This window comes from Protobothrops mucrosquamatus, unplaced genomic scaffold (genome assembly GCF_001527695.2).
Source record: "Protobothrops mucrosquamatus isolate PMUCROS unplaced genomic scaffold, P.Mucros_1.0 scaffold109, whole genome shotgun sequence".
NCBI lineage: Eukaryota > Metazoa > Chordata > Lepidosauria > Squamata > Viperidae > Protobothrops > Protobothrops mucrosquamatus.
In genome coordinates, this window is record NW_015386481.1 from 196986 (window position 1) to 205995 (window position 9010).

The 9010-nt window shown below is 49.8% G+C and overlaps 1 protein-coding gene across 1 annotated transcript; it reads left to right on the top strand.

Moving 5' to 3' along the window:
- Nucleotides 1–5109: 5109 nt before the first annotated feature.
- On the top strand, nt 5110–8653 carry GPR153 (G protein-coupled receptor 153). The gene is made up of 5 exons (XM_015812726.1): nt 5110–5465; nt 6026–6455; nt 6999–7188; nt 7441–7625; nt 7850–8653. The coding sequence occupies exons 1-5, from the start codon at nt 5110–5112 to the stop codon at nt 8651–8653; spliced, it is 1965 nt and encodes a 654-aa protein (XP_015668212.1).
- Nucleotides 8654–9010: the final 357 nt, after the last annotated feature.

A 9010-nucleotide genomic window follows, 5' to 3' on the forward strand; every position in this document is an offset into this window, starting at 1 on the left:
TCCCCCCCGCGTCATCTCCCCACCAGGCGCCCGGGAGCCCCCCCGCCTGCAACGGGGGGGCTGCCAGGCGCGCTCCGCCCCAGAAGGTTGCAAATGAAGCGCTCCCTCTGAGCTGCTCTCTGCAGCCTCCCTCCGCCACACCCGGGGGGGGGTCTCAGCCCCCTCCCCAAAAGGCACGTAGCGGCTGCCCCGTCCCCTTCGCTGCAAGGAGGGGGGGGGGACAAGGCGGGTGCCCTCCCCCGGGACTTGCAAATGATTTAATCGTTGCCAAAAAAAGAGAGGGGGGCGCGGAGGGGGCGGGGGGGGTTGGCATCGCGTTCTGAATTCCGCTGCGGATTCTCTTACATAAAAGCTTTGGATCGGGGCTGGGTGGGGGGCGGGGTCGCCTCCGCGGAAGGGGGTGTGGACAAGGCGGGCCCCCCTCCCCTACAGAACGGGGGGGCATCCCGCCCCCTTTTAAGTCCCTCTACCCTCCCCTCTTCCCCCATCCTAGGTATCTCTGCGGGATCGCTTTGGGAGGGGTCTACTCTAACGGGCGCTTTTGCAAGGGGGCTGCCTGGATTTTGGGGGGCAGGGAGGGGGGGCGGTGGGTGGGGACGTGGCGCATGGGATCCGGAGTAGCGCCCGGGAGCCGCTGCAACAGCTGGGGGTTTAATCCAGGCAAGGTGGGAGGGGGTCATTTAACACCGGAGAAAGTGCTTTGGAAAAGGCCAGCCGAATTTAATCTGGATTGTGTCTGAAAGGATTCGGTGCGAGGTTTGGGGGACCCCCCTAGCAGTCCCTGACACCCTTCCAGGGGGTCCCCCCATCTCAAACCAACCCAGCTTTTAACATTTCTCCCTTTTAATGTCCAATGCGCTCAATATGGATAGAGAGACACCACCACCCCATCCCATTAACCGAAGCTGGATTATTTTGGAGACGCGGAGACCCCAATTTTTTCGAGAAACTCTGATCTAAGGAGGGGTTCCTCCCCCCCATCCCTGCATCGGTGGCTGGGCAGCCTTCAGAGCACCTGTGGGTATTCAGATAGACTGCTCCTGCTTGGGGAGGATTCTCACCAGAGACCTGTTAATAGAGGGGGGGGGAATCTCTTCAGAGAGAAAAATAGGCTTTTCGGATGAGCAAAGCAAAGTTTAAGGGGAGGGGGCTGGGATTCTGCCCCCCACCCTTCCATGCATGGCTTTTAAACCAAGTCCAAATTTGTTGTGCGGTTTTTTTTCCCCCCCACTTTTTTTCCTTTTCAAAAAGCACTTTCTGTGGTCACGGGATCAAAATTCGGACACTTGGCAACTGACTCCTATTTATGACGGTCGCAGCGCCCCGAGGAGGGGGGGGTTCACGTGATCCCCTTTTGCGACCTACCAATAAGCAAAGCCAAGAGGGAAGCCAGATCCACTTAACAACCGTTTTGGGGGCTCAATCCAGTCTTCTCCCAGGTGGTTTGAACTGCAGCACCAAAAATTTGCAGCCAGGCTGGCCTAGATAAAGAGAAACGGTGCAAAAATTAAAAATGGCTTTATTCACACTTTTTTCCTGTGCTGAGTCTTAAAAGAAACCGACCGTCTTCCCGTCAGAAATATTTGTGACAGGCTTCCGAACTTGGAGTTGCGATCGAAGTGTGAATCCCACAGTGTGTGTTGTGTTTTTTCATGGGCCGGTCCTCACAACGGGCTGGCGTGGGCTGAAATGAGTCCTTTGTGACTCAGCGTGCGTTGTTCGGTGAAGATTATGTCACGGCGGGGTTTATCCTGGATTTATTCAGCGTTTGTAGCCGAATGCGGGAATTCGGAGCGGATTCCCAGAGGTCATCTAGTCCAACCCCCTGCGGCGAGCTTTTGTGTGGTTTAAGCAGGGCTTAGAGGCGAGGGTGTTGTGCGAACCCCCTTGGCAAGGAGAGAGGGCCCATGGCAGCACAATTCTGCAGGGCTTGTGCGACGAACCGAAGCAGTTCTTTTATTAAAAAGGAGGCTAGTCCTCAAGCATACTTTTTTCAAACACAGGTATTTTAAGATCCGTTTTTGCAACCTTCTGACCAGCAAAGTCAATGGGAGGAAGCTGGATTCACTTAACAACCGGGTGACTAACAACTGCCATGATTCACTTAACGTGTGGCAAGAAAGGCCGTAAAATGAGGCAAAACAGCCGCCTTGCTTAGCAACGGAAATTCTGGCCTCAATTATGATCGTAAGTGGAGGACTCTCTGTATTGTTGTACTTAAAGTGAAAAACGCAGCCCTTTTTTAAAAAAAGTTATTTATTTTCCCAGCTGGTGGTGCGCTGCTCTTTCTCCAGCGTAACCCACCCACATCGGAGCAATTTTATTCCCGCTGTTTTTACCCAGCTGGGCTAATAAACCATGAGGAAGATCTTCACCCGTGGCTTAAAATGGCTGTGCGGGCCGAAAAAACAGAGCTGGCTTAGTTGTCGCTCCCAATTAAATCTTAAACCGACTTCCGTGGAATTTTTTTGGCACTTTTTCTCCCCACGCTGGTGAGGCTGATGCTCCACAAGGCTGCCATCCGAGAGAGAAGGGGGGGAGGTAGAAATAGAGAGATGGAGAGAGAGAGGATAGATAGATGAGAGAGAGAGAGAGAGGATAGATAGATAGATAGAGAGAGAGAGAGAGAGAGAGAGAGAGAGAGAGAGAGAGAGAGAGAGAGAGAGAGAGAGAGAGAGAGAGAGAGAGAGAGAGAGAGAGAGAGATGGAGAAGATAGATAAACAGAAGAGGTAGAAATAGAGATGGAGACAGAGGATAGATGAGAGAGAGAGGGGTAGAAATAGAGAGATGGAGAGGATAGATAAACAGAAGAGGTAGAAATAGAGATGGAGACAGAGGATAGATAGATGAGAGAGAGAGAGAGAGAGAGAGAGAGAGAGGTAGAAATAGAGAGATGGAGAGAGGGGATAGATAGACAGACAGATGAGATAGAGAAATGGAGAGAAGATAGATAGATGAGAGGTAGAAATAGAGAGCTAGAGATCGAGAGAGGATAAATATAGACAAATAGACTAGAGAGAGAAATAGAGAGAGATGGAGAGAAGATACATATAGACAGACAGACTAGAGAGAGATGATAGATGGAATAGAGAGAGAGATACAGAGAGAGAGATAAGTGATAGATATGGAGAGAAAGAGAAGATATACAGATAATAGGGATAAGAGATGATAGATGGAATAGAGAGAGAGAGAGATGAGGGGGGGGACTGGTAGAATTATTTTAGGGAGAGGGTTTGAACTGGGGGCCGGCTGCTTCCTTACAGGCCATTATTCCCAAACCAGGGATTACATCCTGGCGCAGACCCCAAATCAGTAAATGCAGCAGAGCGCATAATGCTATTAATTATACAGAACGCAAATTAAAATTTAATCCAAATGGAAGTTAAACGTACTGCTGCTTTTATCTATTTGGAAATAAATCCCCGGAATGGGTGGCCTGGCTTTTAATTTACGGTGGCTTTTCAGCAGGTCAACCCAACAAAAGTAATTATGGCTTGTTCAGGAAACTGGGATTAAAACCAACTGCCAGGATGTGCTAATGCTCTGGCTTGTTCTAGTTTATTTTTTATTTTTTTTTTAAAGAGCCACAGTTAAGGCCGAAACTGGTATTTGTTTAAGGATCGAAAGCAGATTAAAAAGGAAAAAAAAAATTAAAACGAAAGATGCTGATGAGAACAAATCGGGAGGCTGAGATGCTTTTCCGTTGCTGAGAAGGAATTTTTTGTCTTTGCTTTCCAAATTAACTTTTCAAAAGTGATTATTTTTCTCCACCAGCAAGTCATTTTTTTCAGTGCCGTTGTCACTTTGAACTGTTGCACCCCAGGAGAAAAGCTTGAAAAATCAGTGGTGAATCGCTTAACGGCCGCATTGCTTACTTCCGCCCCCCCTGTGGTTGTAAATTGAGGACTATCTGCATGAAAAATTGGGGGGGGGGAAACAGTTTAAAAAGCCTGAGACGGTTTTCTTCCACCAAACGAAGAGAAAAAAACGGGATATTTGAGGAGAGCGAATTCTATTTCTGGCAGTTTCTCTCTGCAAATTCCTTGGAGAATTTTCTTTGTTGTTTTGGTTCAAGCTACAGCCAAACCCAGCCAATCAAGGAATATTCCAGGCTGATTTTTTTTTTTACCCCCGTTTTTGGGAAATGCACAGCGTTTATTTAAAAAAAAAGAAAAGAAAAGAACAATATTTTAATTTAGCCTCGGCTATAGCTGCCGGAAACGTGGCAGATTCAACATTAAATCCAGGGCAGGCAAGAAATATTTCTTCTGAGGTTGGACGAGATTTCTTTTCCAGCTGAGAAGGCGAGGCAAAAATGCAGAAACCCTGAGAAATGTTACGGAATTGAATGAATAAGGGTTTAAAATAAAATGACGTGCGTGTTTGGAGAGGGGAGCAAAAATCTTGGTTTGCGTCTCGAAGGTCCTAACCGCGGGAGGAAGGAGCGACGAGGAGGGGAGAGGAAAACTGCAGCTTTTGGGCTTGTCCGTGCTTTTAACAAATTTAATAATAAATAAATGATAATCAATAAATAATACAAAATACTAAACACATAGGTTTTTTTTTTCCCCAGCCGAGAAGGCAAGGCAGAAATGCAGAAACAACAAATTCTTAATGAATAAGAATTTAATAAATAAAAAATAAAATGGGTTGTTTGGAAAGGGTGAGCAAGAAAGGTGGATTTGCAGCTTGGAGGTCACAACATGCAAGGAAGGAGCAGTGAGAAGGGACGAGGAAAACTCAAAGCTCCTTGGATTGTCCAGGTTTTTAACACATTTAGTGAATAGAATAGAATAGAATAGAATAGAAAATAGAACAGAATAGAATGGAACAGAATAGAATAATAAAATAAAATAATAAAACAAATTACAATAAATATAAAATTAAATTAAAAATTAAATTAAACTGTTCTTCTCTTTCAGAAACATGGGCCACCACACAATGCCTGTCAACTCCGGCTTGTCGGTGCGCAGGTGGGGGGCGCCCCCTCCTCGGACCCACCCCTGATGGCGTGGCCTCTCCGGTAGGATGCCTCCCCTGCCCGCCTTCTTCCTGGCTCGCCATCCTCATCTGGCCTCCCCGGCTGGGCGCCCACCTCGCCATCCATCATGAACCACGAACGGAGCCTGCACAACAACGCGGTGGCCTGGCTGGTGTGCTCTGGCCTGGCGGTGCTGGCCAACACGTGGGGCATCCTGAGCGTCAGCGCCAAGCAGAAGAAGTGGAAGCCGCTGGAGTTCCTCCTCTGCACCCTGGCGGGCACCCACATCCTGAACATCGCCATCCCCATCACCATGTACTCGGTCATCCAGCTGCGCCAGCAGCACTCGGACTACGAGTGGAACGAGGGGCTGTGCAAAGTCTTCGTCTCCACCTTCTACACCTTGACGCTGGCCACCTGCTTCTCCGTCACCTCGCTCTCCTACCACCGGATGTGGATGGTACGCTGGCCCGTGAACTACAGGTAGGACCCCGGGGTGGGAGGCAGGGCCGTTGGGGGAACGCCATTCCTGACAAGTGATTGTCCAGTCTCTTCTTGAAAACTTCCAATGTTGGAGCACCCATAACTTCTGGAGGCAGGCTGTTGCACTGGTTAATTGTTCTAAGGATCAGGAAATTTCTTCTTCGATGGGAGGGCTTTGAGGGGTGGAGAGGGATCTTGAAAGCCTCCAGTGATGGAGCACCCACAACTTCTGAAGACAACCTCTGTTCCATTGGTTGATTGCTCTCACTGTCAAAAAAATTCTCATTTCTCCTTGATCAGTTCTGATCTGTTATTCCTTGTCTGGCCTTCAAATGCTTTTGGAAAATAGGTTGACCCCCTTCCTCTTTGGGACAGCCCCTCAAATATCGGAAGGCCGCTATCATGTCCCCCCTTGTCCTTCCTTTCACTAGACTAGCCACGCCCAGTTCATTCGTTTGTCTCTCTATCCATCCATCAGTACATCTGCTTATCCATCCAAGCTTGGAGACTCTGGTTTGAGCGATAAGGATAATTTGGGGGGATCTTTCCCGTTGCTGCAGATTAAGCAACACCAAGAAGCAGGCGGTCCACACGGTGATGGGCATCTGGATGGTCTCCTTCATCCTCTCCACGCTGCCCGCCGTGGGCTGGCACGACACCACCGAGAGATTTTACGCCAGTGACTGCCGCTTCATCGTCACGGAGATCGGCCTGGGCTTCGGGGTCTGCTTCCTGCTCCTCATCAGCGGCAGCGTGGCCATGGGGGTGGTCTGCGTGGCCATCGCCCTCTTCCAGACCTTCTCCATCCAAGCGGGCAACAACCTGGACAAGAACAAGTTCAACGTGCCCACCATCGTGGTGGAGGATGCTCAGGGCAAGCGCCGCTCCTCCATCGACGGGTCGGAGCCCGTCAAGACTTCGTTGCAGATCACCTACCTGATCACCGGCATCGTTTTCCTCTACGACTTCCTGATGGGATTCCCCGTCTTGGTAAAACGGGTGGCAGACGTGGGAGGGGGTGTGTGGATGCTGAGAGCAGTCTAACATGGGGTGGGGGTGGGGGGGTATTTGGACGCAGGTATTTGTGCCCCAAGCCGAGAGATTGCAGGAAAACACTGGCAAGAGACAGACGATAGAGAGGGGAAGAGAGATGGACAGATGATTGATAGACAGACAGACAGACAGATATAATTTATAGCCTTCCTTATTGATTAGAATTGATTCAAATGCAGTTTATTGGGGAATCAAAGCCTGCTGGGTGTCTTTGGGCCGGTTACTCTCTCAGCCCAGTCCACCCGGCAGGCTGTTATGTGTAAAGGAGGAAGGAGGAGTACTAGTTATATTTGCCACCTTGAAGTGTTTATAAAAATAATGGAAGGAAGGAAAGAAAGAAAGAAGAAAGGAAATAGAAGGGGAAGGGAAGGAGGGAGAAAGGAAACAAGAATTAATAATTTACACATAATTTCAGCCTGTCTTATTTATTAGAATTGATTGGAGGTTTGCTTCCCGTGGTGCCGCTTCTCTCCTTTCCAGGTGGTGAGTTTTGCCAGCCTAAAGTCGGACGTGGCCTACGACTGGATGGTGCTTTGTATCCTCTGGTGCTCTGTGGCCCAGTCCCTTCTCCTCCCGATGTTCCTGTGGGCCTGCGACCGCTACCGGGCCGATGTCCGCTCGGTCTGGGAGAAGTGCGTGGCCATCATGTCCAACGATGACAGCGGGGAAGGTGAGCGTGCGGTTCCCAGCGGTGGTGTACCTCAAGTACAGGTGGTATACCTCAGATACACCTCCGTACGGCTGCATAATGGGTGGAGAAAAAGAGACTCTCTCTAGTTTCTCCGGATATAATGGCGACGGCGGAAGAATTGTACTTTCAGACTTGCAAAGTTCTTGTAGTGGGAACCGGGAAGATGTGGCAAAGACTCACTGAATCTCCCTATTTATATCTCCTGTCCTCCCCATCTACCTGGGACCAAAGAGACGGGTTTGGACCGGCCGATTCCCACGGATGTAATGTGCTCTCAACCCTACCCGGACAGCATCTCCAGGGACGTTCTCACTGTGGACCAGATCGCCAACTACGATCTGTCAGCACTGGAGAGGGGGGTTTCACAGGTCTACGCTGCGAAGCCCGTCCCGGAGGACAAAATGCAGTATCTCCAGGTGAGCAGGTGTGGTTGGGCTTGAGAAGAGTGAGAAGATGCCACCAAGGTTTGACTTTCTCATTTCTGTTGTGTTTTTTAGCCATCGTGTTCTTCTTCCCTGTTTGTTTTTCTAGTTTGTATTTTTTTCAATTTCCATAAAACTTCCATAGAAGCTGGAATCTTTTAAATTTTAAAAGGTTAAATGAAGCGATCTTCCCATCCTCTCTCTGCTGCTCTCTGCAGGTTCCTCCGACTCGGCGTTTCTCGCACGACGAAATTGAGATTTGGACCACCAGCCAGATTTCGGCTTACTTTCAGCACTGGGTGGCGGGGGAGGACATCACTGCGGAACTGGCAAGCCTGCTCCTCCCTCAGCCTCGATACGACCGGCGGAGGAGCAGCATCCTTTCCTACCAAGAAGAACGGCGTCCGCACCGAAAGCGCAGGAAGTCCACAGAGAGCACAGTATCCCTCAAGCCGTTCTCGTGCGAAGACGTCCACCGGTCGGGAGGGTACAAGTGCTTTAGCAAAGAGAACGTGATGGATTTCATGGATGACCCCAGCCCCCTTCCTACCCCAAGGAGACCACCGGTGCGCTCGGCCTCTGTCTCTCTTTTGCCGGATGCCTTCCCGCGCTGTTCGACTGCCGCAGTTCTCCGAGACTTCCCCTTGACCACTTTCGAACGAGAACCCCAAGTTCTGCGGAGCATCTCAGTCCAGGGACGAGGAAGTTCCCTGATGGTGCCGGTCCCTCTCCCAGCCCAGGAGGACACTCAGATCCTCTTTCCCAAAGGGAGCTTGGACATGCCTTGCCACGAACAGATTCACGTGGAACTTTGCGAGAGTCCCGGCACGGAGGATTGTCCGATGATTAGGAGTTGCTCCAAGACGGAATGTTTCCGGACAGGTCTGAGTCCTTCCTGGAGAGGCCAAGACGATCTTCGGAAAAGCGGAAGCAAAGGGAGCACAAGCAGTTTCTTGAGTTCGCCTTCGGCCTCCTCCGGATACGTCACATTCCACTCGGATTCGATCAGCTCGGCCTCGTAAAGACCAGATTAACAGGAATCACTTCGTACGAGGATCTTCCAGAGGGCCTAGGACAATTCGCCACAACCATCTCACCATGGGGCGACCAGTTGAGGCCAAGTTGTTGCAGGACAACTCACTGTGACCAACTCACTGCAGGACAATTCAAGGGTGTATTAATCACTTCGTTCAATTACTTTTATTATCGGTGGCCACGTTTTCATCTAAATTATTCTAACCCTTGTATGTCTGGATTGACTTTATTATTATTGGCCACGGTTCCATCGAAATTAAGTCAACTTTTGCATTTGTTGAATTGTCCCGTGGCGAGTGGGCCAGGATGAGTTGTCCCATTCAGCTTCCAGATTTGTTTCTCGC